Source organism: Mustela lutreola, chromosome 11 (genome assembly GCF_030435805.1).
Source record: "Mustela lutreola isolate mMusLut2 chromosome 11, mMusLut2.pri, whole genome shotgun sequence".
Classification (NCBI taxonomy): domain Eukaryota; kingdom Metazoa; phylum Chordata; class Mammalia; order Carnivora; family Mustelidae; genus Mustela; species Mustela lutreola.
The window spans coordinates 13,080,423-13,102,464 of record NC_081300.1 but is presented as its reverse complement, the minus strand read 5'-3'; the positions used below and the strand labels follow the sequence as shown (position 1 = coordinate 13,102,464).

Below are 22,042 nucleotides of genomic sequence, written 5' to 3'. Positions count from 1 at the left end.
CTACTGGGCACCGCTGTGGGCTTGCCCTACGCTGAGCACCGAGAGGTCAGTGATGGTCAAGTTGCATCCACATTCCTCAAGTCCTACGCACAACCTTACAGATTCTACCTTTGAAATGTCTTTCACAGTTGTCCCATCCCGATGGGAAGAAGAGGCAGGTGTCCAGGCGCAGGTGCTCAGCCCCGTCCCGAGAGGGACCCCTGCCCCTTCTTCCCACCTGGACTCCCTCTGCCCCCTCCAACAAAAATTACTATCCTGCTAGAAACCGTCACTGGCCCTCTACCGCATGAAAGACCAAAGACCAAATCCAAGTTCTCGGGGAGACCCTCAGGGCCTTGGTGCATCAGCCTTGCCTAACCCCGCCCCCCGCCCCCCACCCCCAGCTTCATCTCCTTGCATTCCACCCCACAACACCTATCCTCTGGTCATGCTGACTTCTGCACCATCCCCAACTCGTCACAACCTTCCCATGACTCTCTGTACTTGCACACAGGACCCTCTCCCATCCCCCACAGGGCAAGCTCTTATGTAGCCTTCAAGGCCCAGCCTGCAAGGTGCCACCTCCAGGAAGCCATCCTTAACTTCCTCAGGAAGAACTCACTGGATTGCGAGATTTCCAGTGGAGGGGCTGCCTCCCCAATCGGCTGCCTTCCACAAGGCCAGAGACTACACAGAGAAACCTCGCAGGCATTGAGCCTGGTGAACAAGCGAGTGACCACATGTCACTGTCCTGTAGTGGAAACGAAGTCCAGGGGCAGATGCTCTGAGTCAGGGCACACGAGCCCTTCTGGGGCACTGGCAGGGCGCCTGGTTGTTCCAAATATGCCAACAATGTCCCTCTGGCAGAGCGAGGATAACTTAGCCACAGCACTCCAGCAGAAACCCCCCAGAGACACCAACACCCACATGCCCCATAGTCCGGATCCCTTCCATGCTCGGCCCTAGAAAGTGAGGTCGAAGAAAAGGAAGGTGCAGGTGAGCCCACGTGTGAGGGTGCCTCGTCTGCTGTTTCTTTTTCACGCTGCCACTGCCTTGCCTCCTCCCTCGCCCTGTGTTCTGGAATGAATCGTGGCCCATAAGCCCATTTTTCAGATGACTGAACCCAAAACTTTTAAAAAATCTTAACCATCTGGAAAGGAAACATTTCAGAAACACACTACCCGCTTTCCTTGAACTCTTCAACTCGCCCTTATGGAAAGGGACCCGTCCTGCTGACCCAGCATCATCGCAAGCCTGGCCTGAGCCACGACCCGGGGACAACCTGGAGGACTGCTATGACCTTCGTCACCATCCGCCCCACACAGAGGAGCCTCACACGGCCGGGTCTGGCATTCCTGGGCGGGGCTTCGTGGCCTTGTTACGCTCTTCCGTATAGTCAGACTCTCCACGTAATTTTTCTAATAATTTGCAGGCTCTGCTTCTCACTCGGGACTAATGGACTGTCTGTGCCATTTCTACAACCAGAAAAAATGGTAACTGACCTTGTGAGAAGATGTATTATAAATAAAAACAAAACCAAAAAAACTCTGAGTGGAAAATTATTTAAGCTAAAGATACAAATGTAGGGATCTGAAGGGGCACGTGCACCCAAATGTCTATAGCAGCGATGTTCCACTGTGGAAAGAGCCCAGATGTCCATCAGCAGATGAATGGATAAAGAATATGTGGTATATATACACAATGGAATACTATGCAGCTATCAAGAGAAATTAAATCTTGCCATTTGCAACAACATGGATGGAACTAGAGCATATCATGCTTAGCGAAATAAGTCAATCAGAGGAAGACAATTATCATATGATCTCCCTAATATGAGGAAATTGAGAGGCAGAGCCAGGGATCATGGGGGGAAGGGAGGAAAAATGAAAGAAGATGGGATTAGGAGGGAGACAAACCATAAGAGACTCTTAATCTCAGGAAATAAACTGAGGGTTGCTGGGGGGTTGGAGGGAGGGAGAGGGTGGCCGGGTGATGGACACTGGGGAGGGCATGTGCTGTGGTGAGTGCTGTGAAGTGTGTGAGACTGACAATTTACAGACCTGTACCCTTGGGGCAAATAATACATTATATGTTAATAAAGAAAAAAATTTTTTAAATTCAAAAAAGGGAATGACATTCTGACAGAGACTACAACATGGATGAACCCCGAAAACATATTGTTAGTGAGATAAGCCAGACACGAAAGGACAGATACTGTGTGATTCACTTGTATGAGGTGCCTAGAATGGTCAGATTCACAGGGACAGTAAAAAAGTAGTTATAGGGGGCCAAAGGGAGGAGGGAATGGGGAGTTTGTGTCTAACGGAGTCAGTTTCAGTTCGGGGTGGTGGAAACGTTCTGGAACGGATGGGGAGGGCGGTGGGACGACACTGAGAATTTATGGAATGCCACTGAGCTATGCACTTAAAAAATGGTTAAAATGGTAACTATCAGGTATGTCTATTTCTGTCTCTTTCTCTCCAAGCCCACACTTGCAGGCGCACGCGCACGCACACACACACACACAGCACACACACCCCAACTCTGTTAAGAATGATGGCCCAGCTCTTATGACTAATGGGTATGACCTTTGGCGTGTAACCTTTGTGTTACCCTTGTGCATAGCAGGGGCTGAAATTACTTCCTAGTTCTTAGTTGTGTTTAGAATCATCATAATTACTAAACAGAGTGTTAATGGACTTTGCGGTCATAAAGACTTTTCATCCACCAATTACAATCCTGGTGACAAATGAGTGCTCTTCGTTTCCACATCAACATTATAAATCATCGCAGGTACAACTGAGGCAGAGAAAGGAAAGAGGTTTCTCCTCTTCATCCTAGACAGGAGGGAGCCCGTCCTGGGCACAGAATCCAAATGTACCCCTCTCTTGTCCCAAGATCAATTGCTACCACTAAGAGCTCACACAGAAAGCCATTAAAAAACAAAGGTCCTAATTATCTCAAGTCCTTGAGATTTTAAGAATTTGTAAAAATACATAAAGCAGACTTTTAAACATTATCATGTTGGGTTATAGCTTATAAATTAAACACTTTAATTATATTGGACCCACATTTTTAAAGCAGGCTAGTCCCCAGAAGAGAGCGGAAATAGCTAGTGGGGTGTTCAGTTCAGCAAACACAGATCCCAGGGTTTGGGGAGCCTGGTTTTGAACTCTGTCTCAATAAATAAAAGGTTACTATTGTCTCTCTGCCTGAATAATAATTTCCCTTCCTTTTTTGCTTCCTTATGAAATACCATGAAGTTCTACTCTAAAAATTAAAACGTGTTGTGCCTGGGAGACACGTTTAATTTAATTTTTTATTTACATATGCTTTCTTAAACAAACCCCTTCAAACAATTTTGTTTTTATTTTATGCCTTCTGAATTTGAGTTACTCATTTAGCACATGAACTTAAGTTAACTAGTCAACCGATACCGTTTAATAACACGAAGAGATACAGAAATTAATGAAATGAGAAAGCAAGGAAAAACAGAAATACGTTTAATAAGGAGTCTAGTAAGAGTTTCCTATCTTGTCAGGTCTTAGTGTTTAGGTTTCTTTTAAGAAAGTAGTTTCCTGGCCCACTCCAAAACTCCCTGAACCCTGCAGACTAGCCCAACAGCATCCTGTTCAAATGTTATTGTGGAAACACTGTGCTGTTCTAGGTCAAATGTATCCAAATTAAACCAAGGGAGATGGAAACAACTCTCCCTTGATACACCGTGGTGGCTGAAAGTGGGTTTGTTTATGAGTAGAATAAAATTTACAGCTAAATATAAAAAAAGGGATACATCATCATCTTGTAAGCTTGAGTAACATGTCATTCCACCTCTGGACTCTGGAAAAAAACACTAAGGTCATGCCTAAAATAAGACAGCAGAGGGCTGAGGATGACCCAAGAGGTAAAACCACAGACTTTTCCCACCTCCTGATTAAGGCATCAGGTAGGTTACAATTGGACAGTGAGGTCATTTCTCTTGAACCAGGAACGCACTGCACATTTGTTATTCCAACACACACACGCTGACCCCTGGGGCAGTTTCAGAATCAGGTGTCTGGTCTCCAGTATGAAGCGGTGATTACTACTTATTTTTCAAAAGCTATTTACACGGACTGTTGGAGCCAAAGAGGAGAAAGACAGAAACAAAATGTTTCTCTTTTTTTTTTTTCAACTATGAAAGAACTTTTAAAAGTTCGTGTTATGAAAGATCTCACCTCCTCCTTACTAAAATAAAGATGACTAATTGGCTTCCTAAGGAAACACAAAAGAAACCAAAAAGTCACATGCAGTCAAGTGTGACTTTTTAATAGGTTTCTATTTTACATTAAAAAAAAAAAATTCCTTAAGTTTTAGAGGATATCCATGACCGCTTGGATTGCCTAAAAAAGGATCTGGTTTTGCCTCTTACTGGGGAAAATTCCTTGATTTTGCAAACCTCTGCTTCCTCAATCTGTAATTCCACTTCCTACCCTCAGAAGAGGTTATGGGGGTTGAATTATCTCCTATCCACCGTAGCACTAAGCACAGAGTCTGGCATGTGGTGGGGTGAAATCAGTTCCTTCCTTCCTCCTGGCTTTTGGGGCCGGAGCCATTGAACAACGTTGTGATACACAGAAATGTGGGAAATGAAAAGACCAGTAGGGGTAAGGGGGGGAAAACGTTCCAAACATTTTGGCCAAAAACGAAAGTCTTCTCTAAGTCTCTATTGTGCATGCAACCCCCACCCCACACTTGAACTGACACACGGGCTGTTATACTAAAGTAGAACATTGTGTTTTTGCCATTGACCCTCTCTGGGTGATCTGCGGTACCACTGGAGGAACCCCAGGACTCCCGCAAGAGTTAATGAGGCCCATCGACACTCTCTTATCAGCCTGTCCCCTTTCTGCTATACTGTACTCCCTTATATGGTGAATGATTTGCCTGCTTACTGTGCTAACTTCCACAACGGAGGATTCACGAGAGGGTCGAGGGACAGCTCTTGACCGCCACGTCTTCTGCTACAACTCCAGCGCTCTTCTCAGTATTTGCTGAATAAATGAGGTTGAACTAACATAGCCACGTGCCCTTTAGACGCTCCGGGAGCTTGCTGATGAAGGCTCCACCGCTTTTTAAATTCAGAAACCGCTTTCATCACCAAGTTTATGTTGCTTACCTAAAGAGGCCAATCTTAGGAGTTAACAAAAACGCAGATTGCTGGTTAGATGCCAAACAAGCAAAGTGATTGTCTACATTCATATAATTCTACCTGCCCTGCTGTGTCCCAGAACCCTCATGCTGAGTTTCGAGAACTCTTCTGTCCCTCACACCACTGTCCCCTTGGAGGCGTTGCCTGCTCAGTCCTGCCTGGCCGCCAAGCACAGCCGCAGCATCGTGAGCGGACGTGTGGGCCTCACAAGGCAAGAGGTCAGGTGTCCCTCTGCCCATCCCATAAACATGAAGCCCCCTTCAAAAAGCCAAATCGAAAGGGGGAGGGGGGAGAGAAACCTGAAACAAAAGACTACATTTTAATTTCCTTGACATTTTTTTTGAGGTAAAAGGCAGCAGAGGATACTACTTTTCAAAATTAGATATACTGGATTAAGTTTCTGTTGAGGAATCTGGTGTCCTTGTGAAAACAGACCCTGAGAAGCAGCACAGTGTAAGGACAGAACCACTGGACTCTGAGTCTGGGAACGAGTACCAGCTCCTCTGGCCTTTCTGGCTCCCCCGCAACTCCCCAGAACTTTCTCTTTGCATGGGAACAAAGAGAGGACAAAAAGGGTGTGGGCGGAGAAAGTGGGACTATAACACCTGCCTGGTCTAGGGTCACCATGAAGACCAAAGGGGCCAACAGACACAAAATTCCCTTGGAAACTTTAAAATCCTCGGTCGAGGGGCACCTGGGTGGCTCAGTGGGTTAAGCCTCTGCTGCTTTCAGCTCAGGTCATGATCTCAGGGTCCTGGGATTGAGCCCAAGCATCAGGCTCTCTGCTCAGCGGGGAGCCTGCTTCCCCTCTTTCTCTGCCTGCCTCTCTGCCTACTTGTGATCTCAGTCAAATAAATAAATAAAATCTTTAAAATCCTCCGTCAAGGTGAGATGCCACTCTTGAGATTTTTTTCATGTGGAGGAAGATTCTATGAAAACTGCCTCTCAAAACTGAATTCTTTCTTTCTTCAAATATAGTTTTGTTAACTGGTTATTAATGACGATTTATTACAAGGAGACTCCTAACAAAATAAAATTTCCAGTCAGGCAGGGTTAACTGAAACAAATGGGAAATAAGAAAAACATATATTTTCATGTATCTACTACGACGAGGACCATATTCTTTTCAAAATGATTATGGAAAAAGAGCACTGTAATTGAAGGAGAAATGGGCCATGTTCTGAAGCATTCAGTCCATCACTCTATCTTCCTAAATAAAAATCAGTCCGTTCTAGTCCTAATCATTGCTTAAAGCTACCCGCTTCTTGCTGTCCCTACCACCGTTCGTCCAGGTCAGGTACAGGTCTTCAGCTCATTTGCTGAGCCAGCTTCTCCCTGTCTCATTCAAGGCAGGACCTTTCTTTTCTTTTCTTTTTTTTTAAAGATTTTATTTATTTATCAGAGAGAGAGAGGGGGAGAGAGCGAACACAGGCAGACAGAATGGCAGGCAGAGGCAGAGGGAGAAGCAGGCTCCCTGCTGAGCAAGGAGCCCGATGTGGGACTCGATCCCAGGACGCTGGGATCATGACCTGAGCCGAAGGCAGCTGCTTAACCAACTGAGCCACCCAGGCGTCCCAAGGTAGGACCTTTCTAGAATAAACCCTTCCCCGGTGCCACTCCCGCATTGCCGGCTCTGATCTGCCCCCTTGCTCGCCTCCCTCGCTCCAGCCCAGCTGGACTCCCGCCGGCCAGCAGCCCGCCTGCCTGCCACCGGCTCTTGGCGTCCCTGACCTTTGTTCCCCAGGTTCTTCCCGCTGGCCACACTTCGCTCCTCCTTCCCACGCCTCTAGGTTAGCTCCGGCTCCTCCTTCAGGCTCCAGCCCCCTCTCCTGGGTGGGAAGACTTCCTGGACTCTAATTAAAGTGCCACTGCTGTGGTTGTCGATCTTCTCTCCTGGCTCTCTCGAGGCTCCACATCATCGGGGTGATGATCTCCACCCCACAAACTGGGAGCACTCCCACTTTCCCAGGGCCTGGTCTAACCACGTGCTCCATTTAAAAAAAAAAAAAAAAAGTGGAACAAATGAATAAATGATCCCTTGTTCCGTTTGCTTTCATTGTATCATTCAGCATAAAACGGAACAAAACAAAACACCCTAGTTATTCTCTAGAAAATACAGAAATGCCGCTGGGTCCTACATCGTCAGAATGAGGACATCCTTTCCAGTACCGTGCTGAGTCAAACAGGTAGCGAGGTCCGGAGGAAGAGGCAAGGGTCTCGACTCATATTAAGTTTCCCCCAAGTCCCCACGTTTTAAAAGCACTAATTTCCTCATTGGCCATGCCCTTTCAATATTCCTTCCAAAGGTATTTTCAGTTTCCGTTTGACATGTACTTTCATCAGTTAATTTTTAATTGAGCCAAATATTAAATGTTCACATTAACCAGACAAAGCGTGTTTAGCTACTGATTTGCAGTGACAGCTGGTGTTATTCTCACACACAGGCCAAGCATGAAATAGAAAACTAATAACCCCTTAAGTGTGTTCTCAAAGTATCATTTATGGGAAAGAAGACGACTTTCAAAGGAGACTTGTGCAATGGCTGTCATTTTTTTTCCCCGAGCCACAAGCTGTTACAAAGCAGGGAAGCTCATTTTCTCACGGATGCGGACAAGCTCAAGAATCCCACTGTCACTCGATGTGTTCATTAAGAAGGAATCTGGCAGCAGCACGGGGGACAGATCCTTGGGAGAACAGGCCAATTATCTGGGTGTCCTTTATAATTTGAAGTTTCTGAATTCACTCATAGATAAGCCACTTGAAGAGGGTCTGGCAATGGTAACGTAATGCACAGATGGTCACTAAAGAAACGAGAGGGGGAGGGGAGGGAGAGAGAATTTGCTTGTGGTTTCATTCATGGGGACAAATCTGCAAGCTGACACATCCTTCTTTTTAAAAAGCCCCTGGAGAAGTATGGTCAAGCTTCATTACAAGTAAACAAATCATACGATCTTTCTCAAACAGATGACAAAGGATGAGCAGTAACACTTTGAGTTTGCTTCGTGCCAAGAGATGAGGGTTCTTAAAATGCAAAATTCCTCCAGTTCTTAAAACCACAGAGAGGCAGTGATTCCGGCTTCAAGCAATACAGAGCATTGAGTCTAAAGCTGCCAGGCCAGTGGTTTTTATCCAGGACGCCCCTGGTGGTCTTCTTGCTGGTCTGTGTCTGGAGAGGTAAAATCTTAGGCTCTCTCACCTCTGGGAACACTGAGCTCGACTGACTGCCACCTTCGACGGGCGGCTTGTTTTCGTGTGGGAGAAGAACTAAGGGCTCATTTATCGCCGTGACTTCTATGCTGTAGTTCTTTTATATTGGAGCTACGACACTAATTAGGGGAGGGAGGAAACCACCTTGTACCCACTGTGAGAACCCTGGACGAGCCCTGATTTCTTCAATGATAAGGAGATGAAAATCTCAGCCATTAAGGCTTCTCCTGGGCTTGAGATTGGAACCACGGGACTGAGAGTAGCTAAGCACATATGTAGAGGCTGTGTGCCCTCTTTGTATAAACAGATCTAAGGTGACAACCCACAGCCTAGTGTCTAATATTAGCGTTAAAGACTTCTATTGAAGTTGAATGTTTAATGTAGATTATTTTCTATTTAAATTTTAAAATACATTTAATGTAAATCGAGACTTCTCTTCAAGTATGAATGACAGACTTTTTCAATTCAGTGATAAGTGTTGAAATCAAAATACTCCACAGGTGTTTTCCTTTTTCTCATTTCTATTAAATCTGTGACGTGGGGACACTTGGAACACAGACACACTCCACAGTTAAGGAAAGTAGGAGAACATTAGTTGGTTGGGATGAGTTAGATGCTCAAAGGGCCTCTTCCATAATCTTTTATTCATTCATTCAATAAACAGCTACTGTACATACTTATGATCTACTCTGCTAGGTGCCAGTTAAATAGGATAGGAGAAATATTTTTCTAAATAATGAAGTACCCAATGAAGGAGAACACTTTGATTGTATAAGATCTGCACAAATGGGGATTATTATTAGGATATTGGGACAACATTAATTTGACTCAAGTTGAATTACTGTTTAAGTACGTAAACTGGTAGTGGAAAGCCAACCCCACATTAATCACCTCCATCTAATCCACAGAAGTCTGTAGAGGACTTTTGGGGAAAAGCAGTATAGAATCAGCAGGGGCAGTTAGGACCACTTCTGGAAATGCAGGAAGGAAGTGGGAAATCTACCTGGCTTGGGGGGAAAATAGCATATCGTAGCCTTCCCCAGATTCTCTCTTGAGCCCCAGATCCTCAAGGCTAACTGCTAATGGGCATCTCCACTTGGATATCCTACTGGAAACTCAAGCTGAAAATGTCCAAAATTAACTTCATCACATTTACCCCCCCAAAACAGCAACTGTTCTTATCTTTCCTCTTTCTCTTGAGGACAATAACACTTTTTGAATGAGCCGGGTTTCAGACTTGAGTCTTCTGCTTCTTCCACCTGTTGTGAGTCCTCTGCCTCCCCTTCAGCACTGCCGCCCACCTCTGGCGCCGTCGGTTCCGTTCCCCACTCTGCCACCGTGGTTCAAACCCCTTACCCGGTCTCTCACTGTCCAGCAATGTTCAGCAAGCCCACACACGCCGCCTTGCCTCAGAACCCTTTTGATACTCATTTTAATGTCTACCATGTTTATTTACACTTCACCAAATTTATTTAAACGTCTCAACTTAGGACCCAGTCATATCTCATGAGGGAGCTCTGCGTCCCAACCAAGTCAGACTCTTTACTGTTTGCAATATTGTCCCATTAGGCTTCATCCATTCCTGTCTGCTCTGACTTCTCCAGTCCAGTTATCTAAAATGCCTCCTCCCCGTACCTCTATTGACCACCTCCTGCATGAAACTCCTCCAGGTCCCCTTCCTGCTGGACCCGATCTCTCCATCCATTAAAGAGTGGCAAAGATTACAGCAACTTACATCTTTTTAGGCAAGCTCCTTGAAGACAAAGTTGATCTTACACACTTTTTTACTCAACTAAAACACCTGGCATAGAGCCTTGCACATAGCAGACCCTCAGTTAACGGGTTTTCAATGAAAAAAATATATTAATGTGTATGATCATGCAAAATCACAAGAGCTTCATTACTCTTTTCATTTCCATCCCTGCCTTTCGTGAGTTAAATTCTGTGAACGACTGCTCATTTGTTCTGATAAGACTTCTTCATACTCTTTTCTTCTTATACTGTTACTTTAATATTTAATAAGGGGCTCTGCCTCACTATACTTACAATTTTGTTATTACAAAAACTCAAAACCACCTCTAAAAGCATTCAGTGTTAAAATGAAAGAGAGACAGAGGGAGAGAGATGCTAGCAGGAATTCACAAGGGAAATGACTAGGGGGAAGCCCTGAAATTTTAGACTCAGAAGTGCAAAAGGGCATCATTTATGGGCTTGCCTTTTTTTTTTTTTCCTTTAGTAGAATGAAATATCAATCTCTGAAGCTGAGCATATAATTTGCAGTTAATTTTATTCCTATTCTAATTGCGAGAGGGTAATACATACAGCAAATAGGGAGTGAATGAAGAGGACTAAGTATCTGTCCCAGATTCTCCTGGAAAATTCAAATGCACCTAAGTGGCCTAGCAGGCTGCAGTTCAATTTCAGGGTCACTACACAGATACAACATTCACGGTGCTGCCCGCTAAAGCCATCTTCGTCCTCTGCCCAGAAGCGGTGGAGATAGTCCAGAAGAGACAGCCTGCACCACTGATCCTTTGTTCGGTGCTCCAAGCATTAAAAGTCGCAAACTCCCGATACTTCCGCAGCTTAAGAAAAGATAGTTAAAAAGAGAGAAATACAGTAATTGGAACTGTCACGAGAAAGCTGTACTGGCCTCGATGGAAAAATCTCCCTTGAAATATTAAAGCTTCACTTGACGTCGTGGGTCCTCGGGTTGTTTTCAGGAGGCAGAGGAAAAGAGGAGACTGGGGTCAGTCATAAGCTTCTGACTCATTATGTTGAAGCCCCAGAGAGCCGATGAGCTGATTATTAACTAAAAATGGAATATGGCTCTATCCCTGACATTCTGAAGGCAAAACAAGGAGCAGGATGAAAACACAGATTTTCCAAACAGTTTCCCAGGGAAGTGCGTGTTCCGTGTGTCACGGAGAAGAGAGGTCCCCATTCTGTCGAGAAGTTTCTCACAGAATCCTGTCAATCCCCCAAGAAAAATCACCCAAGTAGCTCTCAGTACATCGCTACAAAGAGTCACCCCAGCATAGCAGGGACGTTCCTTTCCAAACACGTTTAAGGGGCGGGTGAGGAAGTGGTCTTGAGTAGAAGCTATTTTAATTAAGTTAGTCAAAACTTCTCTATGGCCAGGGAATAACCCCTCTAATCTCACACTGCAGAGACCCGAGCAAGCAAAAGTTCTGCTGGAGGATTCTATCTCCCCCCCCCTCCCCAGAGTGGCTGGAATTCAACATCTTTGAGGAAAAAGTGTCACCTTCTGTGGACAGAATTGTGCCTTGCCCTGCTCCCGGCAGCAAGACTGAAGTCGAGGTTATACTCCAGCTCCGGCCACAGCCCTCTTCAGATCCCTCTTGCTGGAATGCAGGCAGAACATTCTTTGCTTCAGGTGACTCCTACCCTGTGTGTGCCAGGAAGGCACAGGAGCTACATCCTGGAGGTTTCCCAGGGGTGGGATGATGGGCAGCTAGGGGACAGTCCTGGGGCAGGGTCCCCATGAGAAAGAGCTAGAAACAGTCATGCAATCATTATTCTTACTGAAGGACAGCTGTCTGTCCTTCTGTTGTCTGGCAAGTAAAAAGCAGAGAAACAATGTCAGCACTATGGAGTGGAGCATATATCAGAACAAATTGGTGAAGGAAAAAGGCTTGGTTGTAATTTCAAAAGTTTTACAATCTTCCACTTAAAGGAGGACCACGAGTGCAAGCAGTTAGACAGTACAAGACCTGCCTTTCGGGACCACAAATGCTACAATGGACTAGAAATTTCTATAAACAGATTTTGGAAGAGAAGCCTCTTAATAAAGGGAACAGTACTATAACCTAAAACAAAAGAAAACAAAAGCTTTTTTTTTTTTTTTAAATCTCTGCCAAAGGAAGAGCCATGTTCTGTTCAAAATCAACTTGTATTTTTCTGCATACAAGGATGATTTAAGAGAGGCAGTTCTTCAAATTAAGTTAGTCTAATCACCCTATTCAAAGCCTTGATTGTCTTTTAAATACAAAGAATTACTGAAATACCTTAAAAATTGAAGACAGGTGTTTATTAAGTCTTCTTAATGTGTATTAAGGGTGTTTAATGGGTAAATATTTAACAAGGGAACTCCCCTGGCCTTTCAGTTCTCTTAAGTGTGTGTTTGTAACGTACAGTGTTTTTTAAATTACCTACATTTCTCCTCCTATTTAAATCAGAACTAATGCACACATGAACAGCCATATGGTTAGAAGTAACTTTTTTAGACAAAGATAGAAGTGTATGCAAAATAATACATACTTGGGTTTTTTTTTTCTTTTTCTCTCTACATCTGAGCCTCTAGGATCATGCTAATAGGGTTGCGTGTAACTATGAGTTCACTTAGACACCTATGACACTAGCCCATGAGGTCACCCAACGCAGGGGTAAAAGCTGTCTTTCCTGTGTCCCCAACCTAACCCAGGGCCAGGTACATGAAGACTGGCAATCACATCTGTCAAAAAGTTGTCTCAGTCCTTGGATGATTTTCATCGTTAATTCTCTTTCTATGTCAAGCACTAACACTGTTTGAATCAAACCAAGAAAAATGAAAAAGAAAAGCTTCCTAGTGAAATAAATTCATGGAGTGGTCTCCTGTATGTAGCTGGGGGAAGGGGTGGCCAGCTTGTAAGGTTACAGCTATGACTGAATAAGGTCATGATATTAGATTACCTTAAAAAGGCTTAACAGAACCTTTGAACCTCAAATACAATCTATCTCAGGGCGGGGCGGGGTGGGGGTGGGGGACCTTTCTACTTGTACATGACAAAGACAGTGTTGTTTTTCTAGCACAATTGCACTTGAGCTGAGATACTGGTTTGCGTGACTATTGCTAAGACACGATGAGCGACCTCAAAAATGGGCATGGGGACAGCTGAGCAGGACCACTAGTCATATACACAGCACCCACACACCTGCTTTCTGAGTGAGTTTACTCTTCCTCCAAAAAACCAACTAGGACTAGAAACAAGGTTCAGGAAAAACTCTGAGAGTTTGCTTTTAAAAACAACAACTTGTGGCTTTTGTTACCTGGCATTCTGTGCATTTAAACAACCTGAAATGTACCAAGTCAATTAAGGACTGTTAAAAAGATCAATCAGTTCTCACTAGAAAGCACAGCTGAAAGTAACAGGACGCACAAAAGAAAGCCATGTTTGCAACAGACATTGAACAGCAAGGAAAGCCCTACGACAGAAAAGGGAACTAAGGGAACTATAAAATTTTACAAAGGTCCACAAATACAATCACTCAACAGCACATGACTTGCAAACTCCAGGGGCGACCATGTAGTTTTTTTCCTACAGAATAAATTATTGCAGGGAGTCACGTGGTCCTTAGCAGGGAGAAAGATGCACTTTCCCAAGGAAAGTTCATCATTAAATATCTTAAGACTGGACCATCTTCAGACTATTTTTAATCCCTAACATTTCGCTGCCAAAATTGGCCATAAGCAGCTGATACTTGGCTGCCAAGAAAATAATGCTTTTTCAGTTATTTCCTACACTGGCATGAGAATGGCACTGCTTTCTAGTTAAGTGTTTTGGTGGATCTGGACTGCCAACAGAAGATAGAAACTGCTTGCCGACCAACTAATAAAAAGGAAGCTAACCTCTACTGGATGTGGAGAAGTAAGTTCCTGTCTTCCTAAACCACCAAGACTAAAAGACCAAAAAAAAAAAAAAAGGAAAAAGAAAAGTCACGCCACCATCTCATCAACAGAATGAAGCTAATCTCCCATTTAAGCCTTCTCTTTCTTTTAGTAGCCCACACCTCACTCTCTTATGAGACATGAAGCTGAATGTCCTGGGCCTGGAGGGAGCTATCAACCTCACTCATGGTCAAAGTGCCCTTATCTCGACACTTCCCCTCCAAGAGCCCCTTCGGCTTGAAGCAATCTTAGTCAACGCATCCACAGAACTCAAACCATGTTACTAGGGTTAAAATAATAACTAATGGAGCTATCAAAAGAGAGAAATCCCCTGCCTTTAATTGGAATAGAAGGGCTTACTTATTTTTACTTATTGTATTTTACTTTACTTATTGTCACTTATTTTATTGGGATCAGTAATGCCAATGCAAACTGTATAGCTACCATGAAAAACAGTCTTGAGAAGATGGGAGCTTACGATAATTAATCTCCTTTCTTTCATTCCAGGGTATCTCATCCAAGGATGTCTAGTGGACATCTGGGAATACTCAGTGTTCTAGGTAATACTAGAAACCGGGGAGGCTGCTGGAATGGGACAGTGGAAGATCCATCCCACACTGTCATTCTTCCTAAAAGATGGCCCCAGGAACCAATGGTAGATAATAGTCAACATCTCTAATTTTTATGTGCATTTGACAACGCGGATCTCGCGAGAATCACAGGTTCAGACTCATTGGCTATGGGGTGGAACCTGAGAAGCTGCATCTCTAAGAAGCTCCCAGGTGATGGTCTGTGAACCCCACTTGGAGTAGCGGGGTCTCAGACATTTCCTAGAACTAATGGTGCCTTGCACTCCCTCTGTCCTGCTTCTCACACAATGTCTTATTCAAACTTAGGAATAAAGCTACACTCTGTTTTAACCCAATTTCTTCTTTAGTCTTTATTTAATTTGTAAGCTTCTGGGGCTATGTCTCAGATGCCTCTCCTCCCAAGACACTTTCTCCAAGCTATGGAACGCAGAATACAAACAGTTTTCCTTAACCTCAGAAGGCTGATTTTGCATCAACAGCAGCAAAGACAAAAAGTGACTTCAGATCCGAAATGCCCATTATTCTACGTGCAGTCTGATCCACTGAGTCCTAGAAGCCACACAAGTCATTGTCAAAAGTCGGAAGAATGTACTAGCTCTCTTCTGACATTTGACAATGGGTATTCTGAGTACGTAACACTGTAAGACACAATACAGTATTAAGGGCGCAACTCTGATTGGTGCAAATTTCGGGGGGGTGTGGAGAATCTGTCTGTTTGCCATATGCCTAAACCAGACATTTAATTAGTCATGCCCATTTGAAAGGATAGGTAAAGCATTTGTAACTCTCAAATACTACCACTCTGATTCTAAAGTATCCACTTATTACATTTCCTGATACCTGCTTTTTTTGGCCAAATTCCTTTGTTTTCCTATACAGTCATCCATCAACATGTTGTTCTGAAAACGACACATTTTACCATCAGCTATTTGTGCCTCTGTATGATTTATGTTTACTCTGAAAGGTTTTGTCAAAAAAACTTTTTTTTAATCATGTTCTACGGTATGTCATTGTGGTTTGGCATCATAAAATACAGCCTCGACGTTTATCAATCTCAAATACCTGTTGACCAGAGAGACAGGCTCTACTAGGAAGACTCTATTTCGAAAGGAGTTAAAAGTGAGCCTTTACTTAAAAGGTAAACTCAACTGCATGAGATGTTAACATAGTAAAATGCAACAAAACAAAGGCCACGGTTCTGTCTTAATTTCTATCAGAAGCATGTCTGTTGCCTCGCTTTTCATTAAATTTCTTAACAGATGAGAGTTACCACCTTGGATTTCTTTCAACTAGAAAGAAAATTTTGAAATTTTTTTTTCATAAAAATATGAACTGTCAACTTAAGTTTTATGTTGGTTTTAAAAAGATTCTTTTGGGAGTCTGGAACTCTCTACCTTTTTGGTTACGGTGGTTAAAAATAAAACCACCTACTTAACCAAACTTTTAACAAAAATATCCTTTTACCCGTTAGTAAATTCTTCCAGAATTACTAAAGATCTGACAATATAGGATCTTGAGAAGACAATTCACAAGGAGCATTTTAATTGTCAGAAATTTAAATGGGGATATTTTCCTTTTAAACCACTGAAAGTGGCATCAGAATTTTGTCAACTTTGATCAAATAGGATCAGATTTTCATGTCAGCCATCTACTTTCTTGGCTTTTTCTCTTTTTTCTTGGCCTTAATACTAGCACGCTTGTAAACTGTAGTAAAATATGTAATGTGCTTCTTGAAATTGAATCCATTTGTAATCATTTTTAGGCTTTGTGGTCCTGTTAGGTCCTATAAAATAAGAACATCAGTAATTCTCCCTAGAGACAATACAAGGAAGGACTGCATTGCATCCTTTTTCAGAAGGAATTCTTCACCTTAAAACAAAAAGTCCGAAAAAACTTCAGACAAGATTTCTCTTTTACTTTTCCATAAATTGGTAATTTTACATATAAGATGCAGATCTCAATTACAATTCTTCAGTCTTAGGATCTGGACCCCCTCCCCCAAAGAATCGTACAAAACGATACCTTTATAATAACGTGATGGAAGTTCTATCTAGCACCAGAAAAAAAAAAAAAAAAAATCACCGCACAGACGTTCTTCAAAGCTACAGGCATCGATCAGTACAACTAACCTCAAAGCATGACAGCATCCACAGCTGAGAATTAATGTGTCTACGCATTCTACGGATACTGTAGATGCAAGTTTTTCCTGCAGAGACCACCAAATGATGTGGACTCTAGGTGGCGAAAAGTAAAAGATACTAAAATTACAGTAAACTTTAAAGTCATACACCTAGTACAGAAATAGAATGCAAAGTATGCAACCAGAACAAATTATGTCACTGATGAGATAAAGTATCCATGGCCCAATGTTCTTCAAGACACTCAGTCATGCCCACTGGGAACCATGTGGCACACGCCACAGGATGGAGTTTGTGCACTTTCCAAAAGCCAACTTACCTCTTGACAAACACATCTAGGTTATCCAGGGAAAGCGAGCAACACTGGATTTCCTCTTAGAGTAGATCTTACCAAGTGAGTCAGAAAAGGCACGCCCTTGGTCCTCTGGTGGAGTCTGTTCTTCTAACTGGGTAGTTCCCAAATTGTAGTGCAAATAAATTCCCAGGGGAACTTGTCTAACACGCGGATTGCCAACCCAGCCTGGAGTCTAGCTAATGAGCTGTGGCGCGGCTGGGGGTGGGAGGATTTCCGGACCCCCCAGTCTAAGAAAGCCAGAAAGTACACCATTTATCCCGAGACCCCACTGGATAGCAAATGCTGGATCTTTAACCCTCCACGGCTGGCAAGCAAGGAAAACACTTTGGGCCAGTAGGAATCATCAACAATAGGTCTGGCAGCTGGACCTTCATGGGGGGCGGGGGCAGGGTGAGGGAAGCAGGCACCCTGATTTTATTTCCCTGGCTCATCAGCCTGCCCTTGGCCCAGGAGCCCACCCACACTCCAACCACGGATTCTCAGCCCCCCGACTGGCAACGTCCGGCCCAGACGCACACTCAAGCAGACGTGCACCTACCCAGCCTCCGTTGTCCTGGATCCAGGTGTGCAAGTGCCGGTTCAGGTACTCAGTCATCCATAGGGCGATGTTGTCCACCAGGGGCGACATCTCCCGGTTGACGCTCTCCACACACATGACCCCACCGAACTCAAAGAAGGCCACAATCCTCCCCCAGTTCACCCCATCCCTGAAGAGCTCCTCCACCACCGTGGCAAAGCGTCCCCTCGCGGTGAAGGGCGTCAGGTGCAGCTGGCTGGACATCTCCGCGAAGTCGCGGCGGTAGCGACGGGAGAAGTCGTCGCCGGCCTGGCGCAGGGTCAGGTGGACCACAGGTGGCACGGGGCTGAGCGCAGGGCCCGCGGCGGCAGCGGCGGCGAGGGCGGCGGGGGGCGGGGGCGGCGAGGTCCTGGCGAGCGCGGGGGTGCGCCCGGGCTGGGAGGAGAAGATGCCCGGCGCGGGGGCGGCCCCCGGGGGCGCGGCGCCCACGTCGCCGGCATCCCACTCGTAGCCCCTCTGCGACAGCTTATAGTGGATGTACTTCATCACTATCTCCCGGTTATCATACCCTGTTCTCCCAGCGTGCGCCATCCTTCCCCCGAGGAAAAGCAGCCGGGTACCAGCAGCACCTCTCGCCCCTGCTCCCGCCCCACGGCCCCGAAAGAAAGAATAGTTATAATCCAGCTATTTTATTGGATGTGCTTCGCATTCTTGGATGAGGGGGTGTCTTCAGTCACGCGGAACACTTGATTCTGGTGTTTCCCTCTTGGCATGAGATGCAGGAAATTTTTACTGAAATTCCTTTCGGATCTTTATTTCATGAGGCACATTATTATTAATTATTGTTAATATCAGTCTACTTCCTCTGCGATGCTGAAAGGTCAAAAAGAAAACTAAGTCAAAATCAGGTGCATTTTCCTTTATACACTGGGTGAAAGAACGCAGGGCATACACACTACAAGAAACACAGCTTAAAAGAATGTATTAAACTGCCTGGAAATTAAACTTACTCGAATGCACTTAAAGTTAAAATCTCAATTGTTTCCATTGAAAGTTACATTAAACCAATTTCCTGTGCAAAGAACTTACTTGTATTTTTTAAGGACAGCATGATCCTCTGTCAAGTTTCCTTTTTTGTGAAAACAAAACAAATGCATAAGGCAAAGATTCCATCAATCTTCAGAACTCTCCAGTTATAGCTGCTTTGAAACTTCCAAATGAATCAGGAGTTGGGGGAGGGAGGGTAAAAAATTAGGAGAATTTCCAGTTTGATTCCCAGACTTCTCCGTCACAGAAATGTCAATCCGTAGGAATCCCAACCGGAGATCTCAAGAGCACGAGGAAAAAAAGGCAGCGGCGGCGGCAGATGAATTACAATTTTCAGTCCCGTATTTGCAGAAGTCCTGTGATTTTCCCCCTCTCGGCAATTTACACACGCACACACACGCGCGGGCACAGACATGGATCTCTATCCGCGGGACCGCTTCACTCCTCCACGGGAGACAGACAGGGACCGGGGGCCGCCGGACGAGCCGGGCACGGGGCAGGAATCCTCTTCTGATTAAACTCCGAACGGCAAATGCATTTTCCGAAAAGCTGCTTGATAAACGAAGGCAGGACGCGCCCGGCCCGCCGGTGCCGAGCGCGAGAAGCCCGCGCTGTGTGTGGTGCGGCGAGGGGTGGGGAGAAGGAGGTGGTGGGGGAGGGTTTTATTTTTTCCCTCTTTTCCTAAAAAGGATGACTGCTACGAAGTTCTCCCCCCTGGACCCCCTCTTCCGCTGCACCCCACCGGCGCACCCCGCCTCCGGGCTGCGCACCCTTTCTCCTCCTCCTGCTCCTGCGCGGCGGCGCTGGCGGCGGCCGCCCCCTCCGCGCTCCCGCCGCGCACCCGCTCCGGGCGATGACGGCCGCGCCGGCGGGGAGGGCCCGGCGCCCGGCACCTTCGCTGGCAGCGGCGGCGGCGGCGGCGGCGGCGGCGGCTCGGCGGGGAAACCGAGAGCGGCGGGCGGGAGCGCGGCGGGCGGGGGAGGGGGCGGGGAGGAAGGGGGCGGGCGCGGGGCGGGGGGGGGTGGGGGCTGGCCTCTTACTTCATTCTCTCTAACCGACTGGTTTCCTGTGCGTACGTCACACGGTTCATTCAAAAAAAGAAGAAAGAAAGAGCCCTCCTCGGAGCCGCCCCGCCGCCCCTCCGCCCCGCTCCCCTTCCCGGGTTAAAGGAGCCGCGGCCGGGCTCGGAGCGGCGCGCCCCGCGGAGGACACATGGCGCGCAGGGCCCGCGGCCGGGGAGGGCGCGCCCGGGACGCCCCCGCCCGCCCGGCCCGCTCCGCTCCGCCCGCCCGCCAGCCCGCCGGGCTCGGCCGGTGGGTGGCGCGGGCGGCGCAAGGCCTCCCGCGCGGCCGCGGCGTGGTGGGTGCGCGAGGGGGCCTCCTCGGGCCTGCAGCGGGCCCGGCGCGCTCTCAGGGGCCCGCGAGGGGCCGGGGGCGCCCGGGGTCTGCACGCGGCCGGCAGGCCGGCTGCCGGGTGGGTGCGCCAAGGGCGCAACCGCCGGGAATCGCTTCCACCCTTGTAACCGAGTGTGTATGTGTGTGTGTGTGTGTGTGTGAGTACGCGCGCGCGCGCCCGTGCGCGCGCGCCGAGATTCGCTTCGACCCCTTTAACCGAGTGTGCACGCTTGTGTGTGCGCGCGCGCGTGTGTGTACGTGTACACACCGCGTTGCCGGCTCCTGGCAGCTGCCAGGGAGGAGACCAGGCCCACGCTGACCCCGAGCAGTGGGACCTCTGCGTGGCCCTCCCGCGGAGAGAGAGGCAAGGGAAGCCTCGAGCGTGCTTCCTAGGTGTGCAGGCGGAACACACACCCTGGGGACACGATCCGTGACCAAGGCCAGACAGCCCTCAGCGGGCCAGTGAGGGGCGAGTCGAGGACGTCAAGGGCTGGAAGATGGCTAAGTAAACGTTTTGCCTCCGCCCCTGACAGGACTGGCACTAGGTTGGGGCTGGGCGCTGCGGGAGGGCTACCGGGTAACTCTCAGGCCCTGAAAAAGGTCCCAACACCGGGTGGGTGGGTTTCCCAAGGCCTGTGGGGTCGCCTAGCAGCCAGTGCCAGATGGCTGCAGCTTAAGTTATCTGAACGCGCGTGTACACACACACACTATCACACACATAAATATATTACACACGCAAGCCCACAGACTTTTCATTCATCAGCCTGCACAGCCCCTAGGAGAAAAGCACAAGAGGGCAAACAAGTTGTGCTTGTTTAACTTTTTTTCTTAATCATCTCAGAAAGTCTTTGGCAAATAAAGCGCCAAGAAAACAAATGTATACTAAAAGCCCAGCAGCTTACCTGATAGGGCTCAAATACAGATAGAGAGGGATGCTGAGCTAGAGCGCTCACAGAAACGTGACAAATGAGCGTGGCAACATGTACAAACGTGTTCCAACACCATTTATTTTGTCTCGTTCCTAGCCTCAAATCAAAGCATGTGCTCTTGAGCAAAATAAGCATAAATTATTTCCATCCCATTTATCATAGGCAACCAAACAACATGCCAACCTCTTGCAAGTAGGGATGGGTGCCTCGTATAAACTTATCCCAGCAAGAAGGAATGAAGGAAGATGCTCCTTCCTGCTTTTTCATGAGACATGGCACTGGGTGATGGTGGGGCTGGGGTGGGCAGTGGTGATGCAGGGTCTGGCCTGGAGATGAACATTGGGTATAGACTGACCTGGGGTGTATGTCCTCACAGAAAGAGTAGAGACCTATACTAATGCCTCAGCATGAAGTTTAAGAATCTTCTCAGAAGCTTGTCTTGGGCCTCCAAAATTACTTCAGAGGAATTGAAAACCTTCGTGCTTCTGTGAGCCAGCATGGGAGTGAGGAAAGGAGAGGACAGAGCTGGAAAAGAGATTGTACTTCTGCAAAGGGGTCCCCAGAAGGAAACGGGATTCCCCATCCCCAGAGAAAGAAACGCCTCCTTATTTTTTTTTTTTCCTCTCCTTTGCTCCCAGAGAGCCTCACTTGACAGATTTTCTCAGACTTACCCCTTCAGGGATGGGCATCTTGGCCATCCCCAGCCGTTCTCAGGACAGGGCTGCGTTGTAGTTCTGGACTAAGATTATATATTCCCCAGGAATGTTCTGAATTCTCTTCATATCGAAAGAGTGAAACCATTCCTCCATTCAGATTGGGTTATTAGCTTACACCCTCACGTGTGAGGGCAGGTATTGTAGGAAGTGTGTGGAGTAACTGTCTCCAGGGAGTAGAGGGAGACCTGACCACAGCCAGGAGTCCTGGGTTTGAATCCCAGATCCTTGCCAGAGACCTTCCAACACCCTCCCACCTGGAGGCACTATTATATAGACTTTTCACTTCGCAAGACAACTTCTACCTTTCAGAG

At 46.5% G+C, this 22,042-nt stretch overlaps 1 protein-coding gene across 4 annotated transcripts in view; it reads right to left on the bottom strand.

Moving 5' to 3' along the window:
• BCL2 (BCL2 apoptosis regulator) overlaps positions 1-19,649 on the bottom strand; it is a 166,108-nt gene extending 146,459 nt beyond the window's left edge. The window contains exons 1-3 of one of the 4 annotated variants that reach the window (XM_059140803.1): positions 18,735-19,646; positions 17,667-18,518; positions 408-7,971 (exon numbers count right to left, since the gene is read on the bottom strand). In XM_059140803.1, the coding sequence (XP_058996786.1) occupies positions 7,969-7,971; positions 17,667-18,236 (573 nt within the window). In that variant the 5' untranslated portion in view covers positions 18,237-18,518; positions 18,735-19,646 and the 3' untranslated portion in view covers positions 408-7,968. The other 3 variants (XM_059140800.1, XM_059140802.1, XM_059140801.1) reach the window with 3 other exon arrangements.
• Between the last annotated feature and the right edge of the window lie 2,393 nt (positions 19,650-22,042).